We start from the raw sequence: 22,932 nt of genomic DNA on the forward strand, positions 1-22,932 counted from the left end.
AAGACCCTGGAATTCAAGCTTCTCAGCCAATCAATATCTCTCCATAACAAGGGCTCCAGCTTTGTTTCGGACTTTTTTCAGCTCCAGCTCCAGCTTTGGAATCAAAAGTCTGGACTTTTTTGCTCTGCGTACCTTTCTCCAGGCCCCCCACTATTCATATCCATACACTTTCTTTTTCCTTTGTCCGCTGACATCAACAACCTCCGAGGCGCATCGCAAAGTGGCTCGATGATTCTGCAATAACCAGTCCACAACCCACTCCTCTTCGCCAATCGATCCCAAACTCTACAAGTCACCTGGGGCAAAAGAAAGTTCATCTCGTCTTGTCTTGTTTCCCGTTCCTATTTCCCAGGTGTTAGTCATGGGTTACATTGGTATCTCGCTCATCGTCGCCTCTGTCGTTTGGGTCATTGTTCGCCCGCCATCATGGATGCCAGAGCCGCTGCAGGTCCTCCTGCGCTGGAGGGGAGGTGGTCTTCCTGCCATTACAGCCAAGGACGAGGCTAAAGCTGAAGCTGAGCATGATTCCGATCCTGGACCCAGTATCATGGTGTCGGATCACGAGGTGGAACCGGGCCCTCGACTCCGGGCTCGTCCGGCCGATAACCGTACCACTCAAGACGACAACCAAGGAAAGCCTACCACTACTGCGACCAGTACCTCGTCTTCTCTCAAGGCTGCGAAAAGCGATGTCTCGTCTATGCCGCCACCTCCCCTGCCAAAGGTTATGCCCCCACCACCAACTATCGCCGAGCCAGAGGAGGAACAAACGACTCCCAAGGCTGTCGCATCGAATCCCCCATCTATCAACGTCCCCAGCTTCAGCCTCGATAATGCTCCTATGGCGCCGAGCTCCCACCCCGCGCCGCGACGAAACCCCACAGCGCCGGGCCCTGCACCATCTCTCGGTCTTCCTACCGCGCGCCAGCCTTCTATGATGCCTCCGCCTCCTCCCCCGGGACGTCTTCCTCCTCCGACATCTACCGCAAACCCTCCGGTCGGTCGTATGCCCACGCTTTCGCAGTTCCCTGCTATGAACTCGCCGCAACGAGCCCGCGGTCCTGTGCCGAACCGAGGTCCTCCATCGTCATCATTAGGAGGAGGTCTCGCGCCGCCGCCAACGCATTCCGCCAAGCCAAATAAACCAAGTCGCAAGGTGCTTCTCACGCCTGGCCATTCTCCTCTCGACTGGGCTCGCATTTCGGGGCCGAATGCTGACCTTCGGGGTGTCGAGCCGTCAACACCATATCTGCGTGTCACTCCATCCATGTTGAAGCGCATGACAGGTCGCAAAGGCAAGGATGCATGGATGGCGCTCAACGGCAAGGTATACAATGTCACGCCCTATGCTGACTTCCATCCTGGTGGTATTCCTGAACTGATGCGTGGTGCTGGACGTGACGCAACCAAGATATATGGCGAGGTTCATCCTTGGGTGAACTACGAAACTATGCTGTCCGCTTGTCTAGTAGGCCTTCTCGTTGAAGAATCCGAAGGTGCCGAGAACCAGATGGACCAGATGGATTAGACGAAAGGAGTTGGGAACTGAATTTAGACAAAGAGATGCCAAGACTGCTTCAGAGAACGAAACTTAAATGTATTAGACCATAACGCTTGCGCCATAGAGCTCCCCGAAACAGATAGATATATATGTACACTAGACTAGCTAGAAAGATACCCCACAGAGGCCGGTCTCTACCGTCTCTTACCAAACCGAAACTTGAGCTCATCATCACTGTCGTCACTATCGGCGATTTCTACAGCCATTCTCGTTGGTCGCGCCCGTTTTGAAGGTTGCTGTCCAGCAGCAGGCTCTGCTGCCGATCGCTTGCTTCCCTGACTACTACTGGTAACCCGGGATGCTTGACTCTTTGTGTTGGCTTGCGACTGTGACGCTGCAGCTTGCGCTCCGCGTGTTCGTGTTGCTGGCGCTGACGATCTCTGCGTAATTCCACTGTCCTCTTCGCCACTGCTGTCAGATATAATGGGAACTGTTCGTTTCTGACCGCGTGTTGGGGCAGAAACAGGAGTTGGCGATGGCGATGGAGCTGAAGGCTGTGTCTCTCTGCTTGCAGGTTGGGTTGTGTTGCTCTTTCTATGATCTGTTCCCTCATCCTCGAGCCAGTAGTCGTCGCCAACGCCAAACTCCTTTGTCTTGACTTGCGTCAGGGGTACAATGGTCCTCGCTGGTTGTCGTCCTGAGGCCTCGCCTCTCGGTCTGAATTTCTTGAAGTTCTTCATCCCATTCCATTTAGGATTCCATCTCCCATCGCGGATATCTTGCTCCCTCGTTCGGCCATTGATAGGCTGTCGCACTTCCATCTCTTCCACTATGTTGAGCCTGCGAATCTCTGAAAGGTTAACATCGTCGGGTAGATTTGCCATATCCTCTTTTTCTGCTCGAGCACGGGCTTCTTCTTTTTCTCTGTTTTGAGCAGCGATTGCCAGAATGTCAATTTCTTTCTTGATCTTCTTTTTTGGTGTTGGGACTGCCTTGGGCTTTTCAGTTTCCATCTGCTCAGCTGGCTCGCCCATGTCTTCACCTCTTTCTATCCGCTGACGCTTGAATTTCTCGGCCGCAGTTGTCATGCCATCCATGAGATCATCTTCAGGCAATGGCGAGGCTTTTCTCTTCCGTTGCGACGAGCGAGTGTTGCTGGATGGCTGAGGCTCAGGAGGGACATCCAACTCTTGAGACACAAACAATCCTTCTTCCTCTGGTTGTCTTTGTGTAGTAGGCTGGGTCGCAGGCTGAGCCACAGGTACTGGAGCCGGGGCCGGGGCCGGAGGGATAGTGTCCATATCAATATCACTCTCATCATCGAAACCCGTGAACCGTTTTTTGATGGGTTTCCTCGTTCGTCCGCGACGCGGTGCAGTTTGTGTCTCTTCAGGCGGCGGTGGGGACTGAGCTTGTGTGTTTAGATTCTGTGAGCCGCCTGATACTTCAGCTTCTTGTTGAATGTGATTCGGCTCCTGGGTATTATGGGTAGACTCGACTTCAAGGGGTCGTCGAAGGATACTCGCATCCTTTATGAGTATTGCCTCCAAGAATTCGCTCTGCTCAATTGGACGATGATCCAATCTCAAGGACACAGTCCTGAAGAACTCAACGTACCAATCGATGGTAGCTCCTTTTGAGGGTATAAAACGCACAACCACAACACCTTTGCCTTCGCTGCCATCATCAAAAGCGCCGAGGCCTTTCTCCCCAGCGACACCCTTGACATATTGTACAAACTCGTCCACTTCGGTTTCCATTGGTATAACTTTGCGTATCATCGCCTTGCCGCCGCCATTTGTAACGGGTGCCAGTAAGTTATCGTACTGGACCTGGTCGTAGAAGATAAAAGTGTACCCCTCAAAAATGTCTTTTCGTTCTGGGTCTGGAGCATATGTCGAATCTGGATGCTGTACAGGCTCACCACCTCTGGGTGGCAAGTGCTGTAACGCATCGGGCCAGTTTTGGACGAGGTCTTGTTCCAGCGGACTTAGCTCTGTGGCCTCTGCGCCTTCTGGTAAGGTCCCAGCTTCAACCACAGCATCAAGAAAAGTCTCTGTAACAATATGCTTCCCATTTATCAGGGCTTGCAGTCCTTTAGCAGTATTTCGCTTCTTCGAAACAACATGTGTGGTGGTGTTGATATATTCGTGGACGATCTTGATATCAAGCTGCTCAAACCTCTCTCGAAGCGTCGCCAAGGGGTCCGTTTGAAGTTCCTTACTAGAAAATGAAAACGCAAAGATTATTGGTTCCCACGAGATGCTGCACATAGATGGTAAGCGGAGTAACACCAGATGGGATGAAACGGGTTACCAAAACTTGTTTGGGCATTTTCCCATAGTAAACTCGACCTTGTCTCCCTCGATCACCTTTTGTGTGCCCTTTACTTTTTCTCCATTGACGACGGTGCCTATTTTTGTCGCGAGGTCTTCTATCGTGAGGGTAGAGCGGCTCGAGGGGTTGTGCGACTGGCCTGGTTCGACGGGGCTGACTGTGATGGTCAAGTGTTTGCGCGAGATGGTGTTGTGCGATATAGCCAATTGGCCAGCTATTCCAGATGTCAGCTTGCGATTGTATTCTGTACATATGGCTACTTACGTTCTGCTGCTGTTCGGCCAAACAAATATGTTTTCCCTGGTCGCAACCATAGCTTTCGGCCTAGGGAGGCTTGGTTAGACTAGATACGTGGAACTTGAAAGGACCTGTTTCTCACTGTCAAAGGCCTCAGAGTTCTCCAGAATCCACATCTCTGGGCGTCCAAGTGCGACGCGACGTCGCTCACGATTCCATATAATATTTTAACAAGGAGGATTATGACGTGAGGCTAAGATCGCGAATCTTGCGGGGCGAGGAGCGCGTTCAGGACAGGCAGTCGCGACGCCTGATCACGTGGCTACCCTATTCTCGATCACTGTTCGCCCAGGTGGGTGAACAGAACAAGGACCAGTGTCAGTGCATTTCCCTTGTTCTTATTTCAAGTGCTCATAATATTCTGTTAAATATTTTAATAAAAAAACTCTCTTCTTGGCGTGTTTCAACAAAAAGTGCATCAATGACAACTTCATGACCCATATCTCAACATCATGGTGCAGTCATCTCGAATGTCTTCTCACTCGCTGCTTAACCATTGATGTCCACATTCCGAGCATCTCTTACGACTAGAGTCCTTGCAAGCGACATACAGATCATAAATAAAGTATTGAGGACATATGCACTGTGCTTCAGAGTTAGTAACTGGTTTTTATTACAGTACATCAGAACAATGACCAATGCATATCCAATGAAGTACGGTTGTTTTATGGGCCATATTTGACTGTGTCGAGTAAATGATTGAAGCTATCGCATATAGAGGCAAAGACTAGGGGCCTCTACATTAGTTGTATTGAGGAAGTTTTGGTAATGGCGAGGATTTGGCTTATGCTCAGATACTTTAGCAACTGTGATCAAAGCCTGCAATTTATTCTGATGCGGCTCTGCGATCTGATTGTATCTCTGAGTGCAAGAAGCCTGCAAGTGACGCACTTAATTTAGGTGGATGGCCTCACACATGATACACATGTATGAGTATTCAGGTGATGGACTCGAAGTAGGCTATCTGGCATTGAGTTGATCACACGCTCATGGATGCTTCGAGTTGAGTGGTTGATTCCAGAATTTGGTTGTCTGTGTGGGATGCATTGTATCACCATCAGAGGAAATACGGTACACATGAACAAGAGTGTAAGCTGAATGTAATGACCTTCACAATTAGACCATCACTTCTGAAGCTGTGATGTCTCCTTCTTGTCACTGTATTCGAAAAGACTAGTTTCAAGGCAGGGCAATGATATTGCTCTAAAAACGTATATATATAATAATTAAACTATTAACAACAGCGTGTGCTTATATACCCAACGCCGCATTTTAACATTGGAGTCGTACATACTTGCATTCGAATACATGCACGATGTGACAGGATGACAGGTCATCTAGACCTTGCCAGGCTTGTAGCATTCGCCCAGCATCCTCTTCCGACCAATCCTCCTACTCTTGATGCTGATAGCACCGCTTGCCTGAGACCTGACCCGGCTGATCTCCTCAGGATCGTGGTTTGTAGCACGAGCTATCTCAGCAAGTTCACCAATCTTCCACCCACGAAGGAAGAACAGGCACAGTCCTCCGGCGATGTACATGAAACCAACAAAAATCTGAGCTCCGATGTACTTGCCTGTGCCTGCGACGATCTGCAGTGCGATTGGGGTGCTGAATGTGCAAGGCAAGCTGATAACAAGCCATGTCAAGTTGAGTGCGGCAGGGACGTCGGCAAGACCGACAACTTCGGCTGTGACCGGTCCGACAGTCGCCCAGTACGTTCCCGCCATGGCACCTCCGACAATGGTGAAGAAGAGTAAAAGTCCGTATGATTTTGCGTTGATCCAAATTGCAAAGACGAGAATTGCAGCTAGCCAGGTAGTCGCGCAGGCCATGTTGATACGTCCTGTGCGATCGCTAAAGTATCCGATAAAGGGACGACCGACAGCCTGCCCCAAGTTGAAGATGGCGCTGACCATGGCTGCTTGGGAAGCATCGAGGCCGATAAAATTTGCGTAGTTGGCTAAACTAAAGATGAGAACGACGTATCCCAGCATGCTGAACCAACCGTAACCGAGGAGCAGATGGAACTCGGGGCGCTTGAAGAGACTGAGGTCAAAGGGAGCCTGTCGAGAGCCAACGATCTTGTTACGATCTTTGACTAGGATGGTGCAGATGATGTTAACAACGAAGACAATGATACCGAGAATCCTATAGGCCCATTGGAGACTGATATTTCGGATAATGGCTCCGGCCGCCAAGGAGTAAAGAAGACCGCCAAGACCTGATCCAGCAGCCGAGATACCATTTGCCAGAGATCGACGAGTAGTGAACCATTGGGGAACAATACCAACGCTGGGAACAAAGAGGAAACCCATCCCGAGACCAAACAAAACACCTTGTGTAAGGAACAGCTGGTAGATCTTGGAGGCAAAGCTGGCGCATATGAGACTAGCAGTTTCGAGGATAATGCCAAAGAAGAGAGTTGGCTTGGTACCAAAGTCCCGAACACACATGGTAGCTAGAGGTGATACCAACATGGCGCATGCGATACTCAGGGATCCCACAAAGGCGTAGTGGAGAGAGGTCGCACCAGGGAATGTGTCGTTCTGGATATAATGGGCGAGAAAGACGCCGTAACTCGAATTGAGACCCCATGTATGAGCGTTTATGATGGCAACGCAGGCTGTACAAACCCAGCCATATCCCCCATTCGGCGGTGGAGGTGGAACATCGTTCTGAGGGGGAAACATGTCTCCATTGTCCTTCTCCGAGGTTGAGATTTGCTGATCCGGCTGCTGTACTTGAGTAATGACGCCTTCTTCAGTCGTGGTAGTATCTTGGCTCCTCCTCGTCTGACCCACGTCGTTCTCTGGAGACTGGCTCGTCTTTTTCTCTTCTGGATCAGCCATTTTTGGAGATTAATCGAGTAGAAAGAGAATGGAGGAGTCATGGGGAACAAAAAGTCCAGAGTCCCTTTTTATTCAACCCCGGCTCGACTTAGAGGACCCGGAAATGGCGTCCGGGGATAGAACGGGCCCAGTTTTGGTGCGTCTCGGTTTCGGATGGCGGCGCATTTTCCACGCGGGGCTTAAGCCCATTTACCTAGGCCAAGTTGGGTATTATTAATGCCGAGGAGTCTTGGTATTGTTGTTAACCACTGGATGAATTGTTTTAGGTATTCCAAAGATCAATGACCAACTGTTAAATGTCGTCTCCTTTTGGCTTCCTTATTCGGCTTGCCATAAACATATCAGAGTTTCTGTCTCAGATCTCGGTCTGGGGATAAAGCGGGGGAACGAATTAATCAATCTCGGCCGATTTGATCGGCTATTACCCGATTCTTCCTGTCTATCCGTATCCGACCCTTTCGCGGGGTACAAAAGTACAATGATCAACAACCTCCTCCTTTAGTTAGTAGATACTAACCTAGCCTGGACATAAGAGACGACATCATGAGCCTCAATTCTTTCGCGACAAAGACTTACAAGATGCGTCTTTGATTATAGTATATGTTCTGGGAACAACATGTCCCAAACAATGTTAAACACACCCAATGTGACTGCCTAAACATGTCCCAAGGTGAACATGATACTGCAAGCCATGATCTCCAGGAGTATATAGCCCCCAACCCAACCCTCTATAATTAGTGTCATCTGTCATCAATATTCTAACACAGTTTGTACCATTCAGCCAACACTTACGATTCACACAGTTTGTACCATTGAACAATCGTGATCACCAAGATTTCACGCATCTTGCTAACCAACAGAACCAAGAACTCAGCACTTCGCCCAGCATGTCGGACTCTGTCCTCAGCAAGGTAGGCGCACTCGCCATTCTTATCGTTCTCATTATCCTCTCAGGTTTCCGTTGGTACGGACTCCTCCTGCACCACCGTGGCCTCAAAGCATACCGCCCTACCCCCCGCGGCAAGTCACCCAGCGACAATGACCTGCAAGACATCGCTGTCATCCTTCCCGTCGTCGACTATCAGAGCGAAAACTTCATCCCAACTGTGGAAAGCATCTTGAAGAATTTCCCTGGACAGCTCTATGTCGTAGTTGTCGGCAGAGGCGCATACGACAAGGTTGAGCCTCAGATGGCGGCTCTCAGAAAAAAGTATGGGCACTCGCAAATTCACATCGGTGCGGTGAACAAGGCTAGCACGCATCGTCAGATTGCTCACGCCTTGAGTACTATCAACCATCGAGATTTTCGGCTGACTGTCATTACTGAGCAGGGCGCATACTGGCCTCCCCGGTTCCTCCCATCCGCCTGCTATCCCTTTGACGACGAATATGTATCAGCAGTCACTGTTCCCAAGAAGGCGCACATCCCACCCCAAAGCGGCATCTGGGCCCACGTCAAGGCGTACCTCTTTTCTTTTCACTACTGTGTTCAGGCTGAGGACAACTGCGCTGTCAACTGTCTGGATCGTTCTGCCCTGTTTGGTGGTCCTACCACTCTGGTGCGAACTTACCTTCTGAAAGAGAACAGGTTCAAGGACGAATTTGAAAAGGAGATGTGGTTCTATGAGCGATTTGGTCCTCTCACAGGTGGTGAGCACTTCTTCCTAAACCGTTATCTCCTGGGAGGCAACAAGAAGATTTTCTTCCAGGACAGCCCCGATGCAACGGTTTCAGTGGAGATGAACTCTATCCGTGAGTTTATCGGTGAGTTCCTTCGCACCACTCGAGACAACTGGCGAACTTGCTACTCCATAGCTCCCCAGTGTGCTTCGCTGTATTATCACCATGGACACGTTATCTACCCAGCTGCTACTCGGATGACTTGGTGGCCAACCATCTTCTCGCTCGCTACACAGATCGATCTTCTCACCATCGTCCTTGTGCTCAACGACAGTCTCCTCAACAAAGCAGCGTTTTGTGTATTCATCATCGTTGCGTTCTTGATGGCTACTACGCAAGCTGTCTTGGGCCTGTTGGTGGTTAGGCGCATGCAGCGTAATGACTTTGACGTTATTGCGCCGTTATCTTGTGCGCTGCTGAGTCTTCCATTTCAGTGTGCTCTCAGTCTTCTCAAGGGTGTAGCTCTGTTGACCTTTTGGAAGATGGACGATGAGTCTGTATCGCAGAACATCGAGGTGCCTGGGGAGAGAAATCTTCCTTGGAGCTGGGACTTCAACGAGGGCGACTGGCACGGGGACATGCCCTTTGGGGGGTCTTGGCTCTTGTTCAAGGCGAAGAAGTAGGTAGGTATACCTCTGGGGGAAAGAGGTAAGTGGTGGATTTTCTTTGTCAGAATTCCGCGACATGTAGGATCATGTTGAATTGGTAGGTAAGTGGAAGGATAAAATAAAAAGTATTTAATGCCGTATTTTTGTGTCTACTAAGTGAAGTATACAGCACCTAACCGTCCAACTTGTTGTGCCTTGTATTGTAGCCAAGTTCTCTGAACGAACCCGAAATGAGTATATCGCATCATGCGATTAACTAATACAACAAACAGACTTGGACATACATGAACAAGTTATCCCAGCCAACATAAGCATGGAGTAGTGAGTGCTAATATGCCATTTTTTAACCAAGTTGAACACTCTTTCCTTCAATAACGCAAAGGCAAGTAGTAAGGACTCATAGCTATACACACAATGCAACTATGTATGTACAAACACCACCGATGAGTGGAGCTCGGATATGACGGCACGTGGAAATGCTACCAAGATACAGGCAAGATCTCAGATTTAACAAACCGGTGCTAAAAGGTTCTTCGTTCTGGGGAACGCTGTTGCCCCGTGGGGATGTAATATGTTGATGGGCATGTCTGTGCTTGCTGATGCGAGGATCATGGTTGAATCTGAGATCAAGTGGCATGATTGCGGAACCGGTATGGTAATTCTTTCCAGTATGCATTTGGTGTGAAATCGAGTAATAAGGGTCGAAGCATGCACGGTATGGTATGTATGCCAGCCAGTCAGTTGAGATACAGGACCAACAAGCTGTCCAAGTGAAATACTATATTACTTATGACGGAATCGACCGAACTGTAAAGCTATTCACAATACATCAAGTTGCCGATTGGAACTGGCGCCGCCTTGAGAAATGATATATAACAGACTATAGGCCTTGCATTAGAATGTTGACAACTGAAGCATCAGTGTCAAGCGGGAGAATAAGAGCGGAGCCGCCTCCGCAAGTCGGCAATATGTATAATAGTGATACGAAGCCACCTCTAACTTGAAGTCTGCGAGTAAATTTTCCCCTCTTGAAGCAGCATGGAGAAGGAGGTTGTATACACGCCCCATCTCATTCATCCGTGGGATACAGTAGCACCAGCTATGCTACTACCGGCCCAACCAACACGCTGTATTCAGGGACTGAAAAAGAAAGTCTTGAACTTCAAAATGCGCACCGGTTAAAGTTGCTCTCAGTGCCGGTCCATCCGAATACTGGATACTCTCATGTCGCTTAGACCAGAGCGCCTGAACGTGGGTTCTTGTTCAGGGGGCCGAGGTTATGTTGTGTGAACGAACATATTGTTGTTCTCAACGGAGAATTCGGATAACTCAATAAACACCAGAGATGACTAACCGGAGAAAAGGAAGTTTACCTAAAGAGGTTGTGAAATTTCTTTTGTCGTTTTGCAACCGAGGATAATTCACGGTATGGTGTTGTTATACTCACTCATTATTAGGGGCAACAATTACAGTGGACAACCACCACCACCAAGTGTTTCCAGTATTGACCACGGATATTAAAATCCGATATGCAGCTGGGTCAAGATGTGAACGGCAACTTTACTGCCGGATGGTCATGCTCTTGTCCCTGCACAGATCTGATCCTTGCTGTATAGAGTACAGTTAGCGCGGCTCTTTTGATCTTGGCTGGCCTGATCCTGGGATAGGTTGAGAAAGGAAACAATTTTCATCACAAGAGTGAAAGCAGTGGCAGAGTACATAGTAGAGCAAGAACGGCTCCTTTCCATGCTGTGCCTCTCTTTACTGCTTATTTTAACAAATTCTTTTGTTCAGCTGCATTGATTGCTACATCGGATCCGCAGTATTTCCTCACTGCTCTTTGAGTGTGTCTCGGATAGAACAAAGGTTGTGGTATTTCCGCCTGCGGAATTTGCAAAGTGGCGAGACTGGATCAACTCATACGATCGTCAAGGATGAATAGTGGGACCTTGTCAGGTTGTGACGACGATGATGATGGGGGGCAAATATTGTTGTTTCTGCATTGCATAGAATGATGAGCTGTAGTTGTATTGCGCAGATAGATGGTTATATCTGAAGCTGAATATGAAGATAACAGAAGAAGAACAGTTCTGTTCAGTGAGAGACTAGGTCGTCAACTGTAGACATTTCAGGTGTCGTCATTAGTGATGGACAGATGTGAATTCAGTTCCTGTACCCGCTGAGCCCCTTGGAGCTAAGGCACAGGAGCCACTAAAAAATGTGAGTGGTAGGTCCCTGCACGTAATTGGATCAGAATTGCTTCTGGAAAGAGTCTGTCTCTGTTCACTGACAGTGTTTTTGAAGAAAAGAGGCGTTACACGAGTCAGACTTGTTCTCTCAAAGCCATTGTCAGAATATTCTGATTCAAGTTCAGACTTGATCCTGTGTAATGCCCTGTACGTGACACAATTCACTCTGCTTCTTGGCCAAAAGAGCCGCTCTACCGCCAAGAAATGGATGCCGAACAGCTATCAGTATCCCTGCTTAGCGGCCAGGAGGCTCAATTCAGAGGCTCAATCATCCAACAGTGGTCACCCGTCTTGTAGCCGACAGACAACCGAGGATAAAGTGCATCCAGGCTTACCCCTTAACGTAAACGGCCCTTTTTATTGTCCTCGTGCTCTTACAGTGCTGTTGTCTCTTGAAATCGGATTTTTTACTGTTGGGGAGTATCTTACTTGGTCTTTAGGGCCCTGACGCACTAATTTATTCCCGTTCTTTGTCCATGTAAAACTTCTCCAAGTCGTATGAGGAGAAACCCTACCCTCTCGACAACACAATTTTTGGAGAAACAAGGCTTGGCTGGTGTCATTTCCCTTCCAGGGTTTTTAGATTCCTCGTCACGGTGATTTCATGATGGAAGCAATTACTCTTGGCCTACCTGTCTGCTCGACATTGCATAGAGATCAACTGTAAATCTTTGACTGTACGGATATGTACTTCGGCGTAATATGATATAAACTGGGTCGCTTTTCCCACTGTGACGAGGATGATATGATGTCTTTGAGGTTCCACCTTTGATACCAAGGTCCATGAATTTCGTCTCTCTAAACATTCTAATGCAGAAACAGTTCGGAGAGAATCGGATTGTTTGCACTGCATTCTCCAGACCCCAGAATCTGATTCCCCCAGACATTCTTAAATTCAAGTTTAAATTCTTCTCCATGTTTCTTATTCTCTTTCTTATCTGAGTCTGTGGATGAGATGCGAGCTGCAAAAGGTGGTGATGCTGTCATTGGGTGTGTGTACCACTTTAATAATCACACACCCTCCTTGTTAATTCTCCAATTCTTCTGTGCCTCCTCACAGCCTCTTTTTCTGTCTCACTTTCTCTCTTGGCCAAGTTAACATTTCGGCCGTAGCCGTCGGAACATTACAAAGCACTCTTCCCCTACCGCTAACACCGCGTTCTACCCCTTCGATCGACTGATTGACAGTACGCTTTACATCATGGTTTACAACTAATTTCTCTAGTTGCGACAAACCACGTGCGTCCTCCAAGTTTCTTTTGCTCCAGAATATGGAACCTTTACGGTGATCAGCGATACGCTAGGTGGTAATTCCGCGTCTCTCTCTCCACGGTTGATCGCCCTGACTTCTAAGCGTAAAGGGCTTTTGCTGTTAGTTCGTGCCCTGAGTATCTCGTGGGGGTTTGTTCTAGAGATTGAGATTGAGATTGAGATTAGAATTATGAGATTTGGGCATGGGCATGGGTTATTGTTGCGGAGAGATTTCCCCTCCAATGGCCAGTGCCAGGACAATAATAACAGTCAGGCCCGTCAGTGTTTAAAGTGTCATATTGGACAATTTAATGAGATATCTGAACAAATAGACTGTAAGCTTAACTGTAAAGAAGAACAGTGGCTATTATATCTGTCCCAGAAGAGTATCCGATATCGCCAACAGCTCATCATCAAGTTCAATATCGACCACTTGTATAACCCTAATCCTCATCCGTATCCTGTGTACTACACTCCTCTGCCGACAATAAATCCCGAATCATCTCACTCTATTCATTTTGTCAAACAACCTCTACTGTACCTCACTCAAGCCCGTCCCCGTCCTTTTCTCCGCAAAATAAAGGGATCACCCCAGCACAAGTGCATCTGAGATGCAATGCTGGGGACCAACCTGCATGGCGTTAACTTGATTTGATGTGTAATACCCTCACGTTGGCTCTTTGAAACGTCTGGAAGTCAAGGTCCGATAGGGTACGACATCTTTGCCGTCTACCGTCCACGGCCGTGCGTGACACCTAGATCAGGTCGACCATCATCAGACAAGGTACATACTGACTGACAGTAGATCACCGTCTTAGAGTCCTTCCTCATGGAGTTTTCCCCACATGCACTGAGGCATGGGTTGTTGCCTTGTTCTTATTCGGATTGTTGTGTTCAATACTGCTTTGAGATGGCTTGAGACGTTGAAGGAAGTTCTCTTGTTCTTTTGATGCTTTGTTAGGATGAGCCAAACCTGTAACCGTCCTTTCTTGGTTTCTGATTGTTGAAGTTTACTTGTTGTCAGGAGAGAATGGAAGATGCGGGCCGTTGTTCCTTTGAGTCGGTCCATATGAGTGAGTACACCACAAACAAAGAGATTGTGAACCCAGTGTACTACCTACATTGTTTCCATTGACCTTTGAGTGATGATTATTTGTTATCACCATGTTTATCCCCTCCAATTCAGGTACATATTGTATGCATTCAACTGCACCGTCACCCCCAAAAATGCTACTGTACATACTTAGGTTACTGGGGTTCTCTAGGTTTCCTCTCTCCACGCCCTCTCTTTAGTGGACACTCCACTGTCACTCCACCCAAGTCTCCATATCACTCCACGGGACAATGACAGTCTAACTCTAGGTCCCCGTTCCCAACTCTTTTTGCTCTCTCTTTTGCCTGTACCTAGTAATTGGATATTCTCATCAATTTTCTTGCCCTGGTCTCTCTTTTTCCCTTTTACTTTATAAATCTCGTGCTTCTCCCCCGTTGCCACTCTTGTGTCTTCTGTTCTCTTCCTTCATACATCTCTCCAACTCAATTCGCTGCCGTCTTTGTCGCTTATAGACTAGACTCTTTTTTTACTGTTTGCATATCACACCATCACCACTTATAGATTCATCTCGCGGCTTCACAAGCCCCCCCAAACTCAATTCAAAATGGCACAAAACGGTCAAATGCCCGAGTTTCAACAAGCTTACACAAATGATCTCCCTCACGACTCAGACAAGACTCTTGAGCGTCAGACAACTGCTGCTCACCAAGCAGCTCATCCTCATCTCTACCCCAATCCTAACCACATCCATCCTGCATTCGGCGGTGCTATGCAACCCGGTCTTTGGAAGCCTGTAGAGGCGCATCGCAAGTTTGCCAACCCTGCTCCTCTCGGACTATGCGCTTTCGCTCTCACCACCTTTGTCCTGTCATGCATCAACATGCACGCTCGCGGTCAAACGTCTCCTGCTATTGCTATTCCCGTGGCTTTCGGTTATGGAGGTCTTGTCCAGCTTTTGGCTGGAATGTGGTATGTCTCATAATCTCACCCGAACCAACCTTAAACTTATACTGACTTTGCTAAATAGGGAAATGGCTGTTGGAAACACATTTGGTGCTACCGCTCTGTCATCTTACGGAGGTTTCTGGATCTCCTACGGTCTCTTGCAGACTCCCACCTGGAATGTCCTCGGTGCTGATGGACCCTACGAGGGCGACACTGGCTCGGTTATGGGTTTCTTCTTGACTGGCTGGTTCATCTTTACGACTCTGCTCCTCATCTGCACTCTCCGTTCAACCGTTGCCTTCTTCCTGCTCTTCTTCTTCCTCGACATCTGTTTCTTGCTGCTCGCTACGGAGAACTACGCTCACGACATGGGCAACCATGGTGCTCAGCTCGCTCTTCAAAAGGCAGCAGGATTCTTTGGATTCTTGGCTGCGTTTATGGCTTGGTACAACGCCCTTGCCGGTCTCCAGGACAGCAGGTACGTAACTTATTATCTCATTGCCAGCGTTTAGACCAGTTATTAACATATATTTTTTAGCAACTCCTTCTTCCAAGTTCCCGTCATCCACTTCCCCTGGTCTGACGAGGGCCGAGCCCACCGTCACCAAAAGGCTGAGCAGCACCTTGCCTAAGTCTTTCGGTTCTCTTTTGCATTTTCACGCGTCACGACATGAATTATTGTTCCAAAAATGGGAGGTATATGCATCATCTTGATTGAGACCACCAATATTTGGGTGAGTCTCACTGCATCGAAGGAGTTTAGAAGGTCTTTTTTCGCCATTCCAGCCGGTTATGGCTGGCTGGCTTCTGTTTAGAACCTGTCACTTGGATTGTGGCACGTATAGAGGGTGGTTACTATGTGATATAATATGATGGAAGACGTGCATATACTGGAAATGATGAATACTCATTTGGAAGCCTACCTTGAAGTTCTTAGTGATTGTAGTCCCCACGGGTTCATTAGATCTGCCGCTATTAATGTCGTGCAGCACCTCCACACTTGATGACAGTAAACCTTGAGGGATAACGTTAGCTCGAAGAGTTCCATAGATCTGGTAACACAGGGAGTTGCCAATCTGTATATGTTAGGCTTGACTTGATTGAGCGGTCATGCTGTGGTCCTTCGTGGTCCCTTGGCCCGTCAATCCCGTAAGTGGGGCCGTGTCAAGCCCCGAAACGCGGGACCGGCCGGCCGATAAACCGTTGATGATTGATCTCTAAACGGGAATCTTACATTCATCCTCAAAATGGGCAAATACTCTCTATTTCTCCTACCAATCGGCGTCAAAAACATCAACAAGAACCCGTGAAATTAACAACTCCTGTAACTCCGAGACATATCTCACCAATCGTACGATCAAAATCACCTGACAGTAAAACAGTCCACCATCCAACTGCCGACAACCACCTCATCAACAGTCCTTATAAAGCATCTACACCGCCGATACCGCCCATGGTTACAGTCTCCCCGCAGTTAATAAACCCCCTCCAATGCCTCGTATCCTTCGCTGGACAATGAGCAGGCCGCAACTCCTGTTCCTCTCTTGCATTGGTTTCGCAGTCGCCCTTACTGCTATGCTCTACAGCAACATCATCCACTCATCCACTCTAACTTCTGTTATATCAAAAACCATGTCTTCTTCTGTTCGTCCCGTCGTTGTCGTTGGCTCAGGCCTAGCTGGACTGTCAGCATCTTACGAGGCTTTGCAGCGGGGCGCACCCTCAGTTCATCTTCTTGATCGCGCTCCTAAGCCCGGCGGTAACAGCATCAAGGCTTCGTCAGGTATTAACGGCGCGGGTACAAAGTATCAGCGCGCTGCTGGCGTGGAGAGCGATACTTCTTTTTATAGCGACTCTGTTCGATTAGCTGGGTCGCGGTTTCATCTCGCTCAACCACCTGTAGATCGAGAGGGTCTTGTTACAAAACTCACATCTGAATCAGCAGCCGCTGTCGAATGGCTTGTTGATGAGATCGGTGTTGATCTCAGCGTCGTCGCACCCCTCGGCGGACACAGCGTTGCTCGTACCCATCGAGGCGCTGGAAAGACACCTCCTGGAGCTGCCATTATTATCGCCTTACTAAACAAGCTCAAAGAGAACAAAAAGTTCTCCATTACCAACCTTGCAGAAGTCAAGGCACTACTCAAGGAAAATGATGAAATAAAAGGCGTCGAGTACGAATTTGAAGGCCAAAAGCACAACCTCGAGGGTTCAGTTTTATTTGCCAGTGGTGGTTTCGCCGGTGATGCCACAGGTCTCTTGGCACGTTATCGCCCTGATCTTAAGGGAATCCCTTCAACCAACGACGAGAGACCTGGATCTCACGATATACTCACTTCTGTTGGCGCCGAGTTATTAGATATGGACAGCGTTCAGATCCATCCAACAGGCTTTGTCGACCCCGCGAGCCCTAACACGATGCTCAAGTTTCTCGCCGCCGAGATGCTCCGTGGCGAAGGCGGCATCCTTCTCTCACCCGACGGGTCTCGTTTCGTCAATGAGATGGATACCCGAGAACACGTCAGCAATGCCATCATGAAGCTTCCAGCCGCCATTGACGGCGATGGTGTGATCAAGCAGTGGGATATAACCATTCTTCTCGATCCCGGTGCTTCAGCAGCGTCGGCTAATCATATCGGCTTCTACGAATGGAAAGGTCTTCTCAAGAAAGTCAAAGTGCGCGATCTGACCAGCGCCCAAATAGCTGCTGTGGACAAGTATGCGCAAGCTGTAGCTGACGGGTCAGCGGATGAGTTTGGTCGTACGCAACGTGGAAGATGGACACTTCCAGCTGGAGAGGAGAACAGAGACCAAGATATTTATATCGGCAGAGTAACGCCCATTACACATTTCACCATGGGAGGAGTCGCTATTGACGAGAAGGCTCGTGTGTTGAAGAGGAGCGGCGATAAGCTAGTGCCTATCCCTGGTTTGTTTGCTGCTGGAGAGATTACTGGTGGTATCCATGGCGATAATCGTCTAGGAGGTTCTTCGCTGCTGGAGTGTGTTGTGTATGGACGAACTGCTGGTGCTGAGATTGTTGGCTCGGCGTAAGTGATGATGGCTGGTAGCATATTTGACTCATATGAGGTGCGTCTATCTAGATACATTAATTAATGATGCATAATTCTTGTGGCTTCATGTTGATGGGGTGCATTTGCATGTATGTTTTTATAGCTAGGCTATCTCATAGTCCATGCTCAATGGACGTCTTCGGGTTACAACAACCCAAGACCGGAAATCGTAACCACCTATTCAGAAACCATCAACTCCTCCGCTATCTCAACGTCCAATCATTTACTCCAATACAAGAGGATTCACCTTGAAATACTCCTCCGGAGTCACAAGCTTACCCCTAGCCCTCTCAGCAGCCCAAGCAACAGACTTTTCTCCCCCAGCACCAAAGTACCCAAACTCCTCACCAGCATGGAAAGCATTGACATAAACCTCCTTCATGATGGGCAACTTCTCCGCAAACTCCTCAGGAGAAATCTGCTTGTACCTGATCTCCTTTCCAGTAGCTTTACTCTCAATAGCCACGAGCTCTTCCATGCTGTAGTGCCCAACAGCCACATCAAAGCCAACACCGTCGTATTTATCTGGCTTAGCCAGGATGGCACCGACGAAACTTCCAATGTTGCTTCCGTTGTCAATCCATGGGAGGCGCGTCTTGGGTGATAGCTGGAGAGACATAATCCAGTTCCCCTCGGTGTCTTTCTGAGGTTGCCAGAGAGGAATCTGAGTGATGTTCTCGAGAAAGAATGCGAGACGAACAAATGCTTTCTTGATGGGAAGTGTACGGATGTACTTCTCGCCTTCAGCCTTTGCATCGAAGGGATGATTGGCGGTGTATTTCCCACCAGAGATGTCAGAAGTGCTGGGAAGACTGCTAAAGATGATGTATTCAATCCCAGCTTCGACAGCGGTATCAGCGGTTTTCTTGATGATCTCGTATTCAGGCTTCAGGTCGGTAGCAGTCCACGAAGGCGTGGTCACAAAGAAGAAGTACTGAGCACCCGTAAGGGCTTTCTTCATGGAAGCTTGATCGGCCAAGTCGCCTTGAACAACTTGGATGTCGCGCGCCTTGAGGTCTTTGGACTTTTCAGAGTCAACATCGCGGGCAATGGCGCGGATGGTGTATTGCTTTGAGAGCTCTGGGTCGTTGAGGATGTAGTTTATGAGGGCGCCGCCTTGCTTGCCGGTAGCGCCAACAACAGCTAGAGTCTTTGACATTTTGAAGTTGTTTATAATTGTTTATAGACCTGCCGATGTTGTAATAAGAATGATGAGAGGGAATGGTTTGTTGGATTGGGAGGAGGCTATCCATCCATCTTATATCTTTCAACAGCAACTAACCGTATACATTACATAGTACAATAATCCAAACTCCACTAACTTCTTCCACTGGCTCAATCATCAATTTCGATTATAATCCTCCGGTCTTTCTCAGATCTTCCGACCTTGCTCAATCGACGAATGATCTGCCTCCATTCCCAAGACAACCAGGGTTAGCGCTGCTGCCAGTTACTAATGCACCAAACGCAGTGCTTACACAAGGATCAATCCAAGTCCGTAAGAGCGTTATGCAACGTTAATTACTGTCGTTTCCTATTGGAATAGTTCATCCGACTGAGCGCTGCGTAAGCGGCTTGCGCTGTAAAGTTGCACCGAAGGGATTAATCAGCTGAGATTTGCCTCTTCAAGACAACATGAACATTGACACAATTATTGTCTTTTTATAAGCGAGTTCTAGATATACATAATTAAGGGTGACCATGAATATTCTGTTCAACAGTATTAATCGGCAAAGTGCTAGACTATTGCAAGGCGCTGGCTAATTAGTTGAGATCTCTATGCCACCTTCATCAACAATTTAATTAAAACAACTCATCCACTGGGTAGTTGAATGCCCAAAACAAAAAACTTTTATCTTCCCTTCACCAAAAACTCCGTCATGAATCCTGAATATGTCTTCCAAGCTCCGCAAAGTCCCCAACATCTTCTCCCGTGAGATCCCAGTCCGGATTGTTATACATAGAGTAGCAGTGCTTGTAAAAGTCATCGGGCGGGATATCCGCCATCATCATCTCCTGCGCAGAGTTCCCATCCGTCGCCTCAATGATAGGAACCCAGAGGTTCGAGAAGTTGTCCCATAGATCTGTGTCGAGGAGCATGAAATCTTCTGGCGACGTCTGGCTCTGATCGCCCGGGACAATGCCGTTTTGAAGAGCGTCCGAGTCGCTGAGCCCAATTGGTGTTGCGCCGTTGGTATGCGTCGCTCTGGTGTTTGCTTGGGCGTCGCCGGCTACGCCCTGAGGAGACACGTTGACGACTTGGAGTGACTCGATCTTTTGTGCCATCACTTTCCATAGTCTTTTGACCTCGTGCAATCTCTCGCGAGCATATGTGTTACCGTGATCAGCGAGGTGCTGTAGCTCCTCCAATGCCTGCGTCAGTCCAGGCTTAGGGCTGATCTTCAATTTCTCCTCGCAAACCGAATCTAGGATGGCAGCGAGTATCATGATGAATGCAGCTGAGAAAGAAGCCTCAAAGTCGTAGAAGCCAAATATTGCTGTAACTACGTTAACACAACACAGGACAATGGACAAGGTGGGATAAACATACCAATCATGTTTCGCTTTCTGAGCGTGGCAACAACCTTGAGCTGCCGTCTTGCGGCTTCGGCACAAGTTCTAGACAGCCTTCCAAGTGGTGAAGCATGTAGCTGCTCTCCTGTTGGGCCATGACCACTGAGAATGAGCTTCGCAGCATGCAACATGATTGGTCTAATCGTGAGGATAGTTGCCTGCAAAAATGTGAGTATGGTCAATCGTTTAAGTTGAAGCCTGGACTTACCTGGAACAACATCAGATGCAGAGAAGCAGTCGTCCTCAAGGATTGGTCTCGACCCAGGTTATACACATCCGTGACCGAATCCGAGGGGATTTCTTGTGAAATCTCGTAAAGAGACTTGACGATATCCTGAACACGGGGAATAAAGGTGTGTTCTGACTCATCCTCTGGGTTGTACAATACTATTCAACAAAGGTCAGCAGCTGTCTATCACTGTTTTTACGGTAGACTTACCAGCCAAGATACGCCCGGTCGCTCTGGCGATCTTGATGTTTGTGCACATAGGTCCTACAGGTGGGAACCCAGGAGAATCAGTAGGAAGAGGGATATTGATCGCCTCATCTCCTATGCTTGGAGGATTTCCTGTTGCTGCAGCTAGGCGTCTGAACCGATAACTAATTAGCGATGGTACTTTGAGTTTCATGCTGCGTAACGTACCGTTCCTGCATATAGATTGTCCACCAGAGGCGGTTCATGTGAACTCTCTCTGACTGCATCAAATGTCTTGTTCCACAGACTCTGTGATACTTTTGCGAAATTGCAAGCCGCATAGCAGTACTGATCTACAAGATCTCGGTTAACTCATGGGTCTACAGCGTGTGAGTATATCAACTTACATAAAGATACGCCTCTTCTTTGCGATTCATGTTACCGAGGTAGATAGCAAAAAGAGCAAAAATCTCAATTCCAATCTTCCCCTTGAATCGTAAATCAGACAACGTTGGCACATTTCTGTGGGCATACTCAAAGAGCACAACGCCTGAAAACTCATCATTACCTTCAGGGTTGGCATCGAATAGAGTTCCAATCGCAATCATGAGAATCATCTCGAGAACCCACAACGATTCCAGCTGAGCAGGGTCGTCACGGTTCTGATAAAAAGCCCACATCTTGTCTGAAAACTCACGAGCATCGATGTGATGCTGTGACTGGCCGATATAGAACAGGGCAGTGTCCAATAACCGCTGTGCCTCATGTCTAGGAGGCAGCTTGGGGAAGTCGCTGCTGGAGAGACGCCATGGATGGCTGATGATTTCGTGAACTTGGTTCGCCTCGGGGCTTATCCAGGGTTTACCATTCTGTTCTAGTTCAGCACGGGATGAGCCTAGTAAATCTTGGACTCGAGAACCAAAGGTATGGCTGGAGCTGAGTGACGAGCCAGCAAGGATAGCTGCGCAGGTGTAAGTACGATATTGAAATTGTCGACTCGGGTAAGGTTGGCTTACTGGCAGCTGGTGATGGATGTGTGCCATCATAAGAATATTTAGATTGGGTTAGAGGTGCCGAGAAGCTAGTAGAAGGACGAATGAAGCTTGAAGATCTCGATCTGCTCTGTTGGTGGTCTTGTGGAGAAGATTGAGACAATTGTGGGTTGATGGTAGATTCCCTTCTTTGAGTTATATGAGCTGCATCTGAGACCGGAGGTTCTACGATATATCAGTATAAGTCAATGTTATCAACAGGGGCTCACATACCAGATGCTCTAGGAGGTAAGGTTGAAGGCAGTCCATCATATCCATCTCTTTCATATCTGGCCAACTTGCTCTCAAGTTCTTCGATTCGACTAACAAAATGTCAGACACAAGGTGTGGAAAGCGTTATTCATGAAACTCACTTGGCCATGTACATGCGTTTATGCCCATGCTCAGGAACAGTGCAGTCTAAGCCGCGCTTGGCACAATATTGACAAGGGGTAGTCCCCGAACACCGAACCTTTTTCTTTCGGCAAGTAAGGCAGCTATTACATGTCAGTCACTGACTATCACTTAGACAGTTCAATTAATAGTGGAGAAACAGAAAAAGAAAAAGAAACTCCAGATTTACTTACGCCAATGATGCTTTGCGCGCATCTTTTCCGTCGGAGGGCGCCGAGCGCTTCCGAGCCATTGAGGAGGGAGTTGTGTCTTGGGCGACGACGCTCATTGATAAGACGCACAATTCCTCACACAAAAAGGAGAAAAGAGAGATTCTGGAAGACTTGACCGAATATTCGGGGGACTCAGATACTGGAGCGTGGCGGGGGGACGGGGGACTCAAGCGTTGTTATTCTCTCGGGACAAGTTCCGGACTTTGAACTTATCAGAGAGACGAACTTCTCCGCGCACGCTAATCCGATCACGTGATTGCATCCCCATGGAGTCGGACAAGCTACCGTCCAGTTGTGAAGGATGAGATCCACAGGACGATTGGAGTATGTAACAGGGTTTAGAATGGAGTTTATCTTGATAGTCAACTTTAACTAGAGTGGGAAGCACGGTCCAGGGAATGGTTCAACTTATCTAGAAGTAAGGCTAATACAGGCCTG

The 22,932-nt window shown here is 48.2% G+C and overlaps 8 protein-coding genes across 8 annotated transcripts, besides 1 other annotated feature; 4 read left to right on the forward strand and 4 right to left on the reverse strand.

The window, feature by feature from the left end:
- Nucleotides 1-361: 361 nt before the first annotated feature.
- On the forward strand, nucleotides 362-1,528 carry FPSE_05089 (uncharacterized protein; the record flags this gene model as incomplete). Its single annotated transcript, XM_009258207.1, has 1 exon — nucleotides 362-1,528. The coding sequence occupies one exon, from the start codon at nucleotides 362-364 to the stop codon at nucleotides 1,526-1,528; it is 1,167 nt and encodes a 388-aa protein (XP_009256482.1).
- A 167-nt stretch (nucleotides 1,529-1,695) lies between these two features.
- On the reverse strand, nucleotides 1,696-4,251 carry FPSE_05088 (uncharacterized protein; the record flags this gene model as incomplete). Its single annotated transcript, XM_009258206.1, has 4 exons — nucleotides 1,696-3,766; nucleotides 3,818-4,052; nucleotides 4,103-4,162; nucleotides 4,218-4,251. The coding sequence occupies 4 exons, from the start codon at nucleotides 4,249-4,251 to the stop codon at nucleotides 1,696-1,698; spliced, it is 2,400 nt and encodes a 799-aa protein (XP_009256481.1).
- A 248-nt stretch (nucleotides 4,252-4,499) lies between these two features.
- Nucleotides 4,500-4,520: a repeat region.
- A 952-nt stretch (nucleotides 4,521-5,472) lies between these two features.
- FPSE_05087 (uncharacterized protein) lies at nucleotides 5,473-6,987 on the reverse strand (the record flags this gene model as incomplete). Its single annotated transcript, XM_009258205.1, has 1 exon — nucleotides 5,473-6,987. One exon carries the CDS (start codon nucleotides 6,985-6,987, stop codon nucleotides 5,473-5,475), a length of 1,515 nt encoding a protein of 504 aa, XP_009256480.1.
- Nucleotides 6,988-7,874: 887 nt separating this feature from the next.
- Nucleotides 7,875-9,290, forward strand: FPSE_05086 (uncharacterized protein; the record flags this gene model as incomplete). Its single annotated transcript, XM_009258204.1, has 1 exon — nucleotides 7,875-9,290. One exon carries the CDS (start codon nucleotides 7,875-7,877, stop codon nucleotides 9,288-9,290), a length of 1,416 nt encoding a protein of 471 aa, XP_009256479.1.
- A 5,143-nt stretch (nucleotides 9,291-14,433) lies between these two features.
- On the forward strand, nucleotides 14,434-15,406 carry FPSE_05085 (uncharacterized protein; the record flags this gene model as incomplete). The annotated part of the gene is made up of 3 exons (XM_009258203.1): nucleotides 14,434-14,798; nucleotides 14,857-15,252; nucleotides 15,313-15,406. The coding sequence occupies 3 exons, from the start codon at nucleotides 14,434-14,436 to the stop codon at nucleotides 15,404-15,406; spliced, it is 855 nt and encodes a 284-aa protein (XP_009256478.1).
- Nucleotides 15,407-16,289: 883 nt separating this feature from the next.
- On the forward strand, nucleotides 16,290-17,828 carry FPSE_05084 (uncharacterized protein; the record flags this gene model as incomplete). Its single annotated transcript, XM_009258202.1, has 1 exon — nucleotides 16,290-17,828. The coding sequence occupies one exon, from the start codon at nucleotides 16,290-16,292 to the stop codon at nucleotides 17,826-17,828; it is 1,539 nt and encodes a 512-aa protein (XP_009256477.1).
- Nucleotides 17,829-18,071: 243 nt separating this feature from the next.
- Nucleotides 18,072-19,007, reverse strand: FPSE_05083 (uncharacterized protein; the record flags this gene model as incomplete). Its single annotated transcript, XM_009258201.1, has 1 exon — nucleotides 18,072-19,007. The coding sequence occupies one exon, from the start codon at nucleotides 19,005-19,007 to the stop codon at nucleotides 18,072-18,074; it is 936 nt and encodes a 311-aa protein (XP_009256476.1).
- A 719-nt stretch (nucleotides 19,008-19,726) lies between these two features.
- Nucleotides 19,727-22,514, reverse strand: FPSE_05082 (uncharacterized protein; the record flags this gene model as incomplete). Its single annotated transcript, XM_009258200.1, has 9 exons — nucleotides 19,727-20,346; nucleotides 20,400-20,580; nucleotides 20,631-20,809; nucleotides 20,862-21,010; nucleotides 21,066-21,190; nucleotides 21,245-21,798; nucleotides 21,854-22,054; nucleotides 22,103-22,191; nucleotides 22,456-22,514. 9 exons carry the CDS (start codon nucleotides 22,512-22,514, stop codon nucleotides 19,727-19,729), a joined length of 2,157 nt encoding a protein of 718 aa, XP_009256475.1.
- Between the last annotated feature and the right edge of the window lie 418 nt (nucleotides 22,515-22,932).

The sequence above is a fragment of the Fusarium pseudograminearum genome, chromosome 4, assembly GCF_000303195.2.
Source record: "Fusarium pseudograminearum CS3096 chromosome 4, whole genome shotgun sequence".
Classification (NCBI taxonomy): domain Eukaryota; kingdom Fungi; phylum Ascomycota; class Sordariomycetes; order Hypocreales; family Nectriaceae; genus Fusarium; species Fusarium pseudograminearum.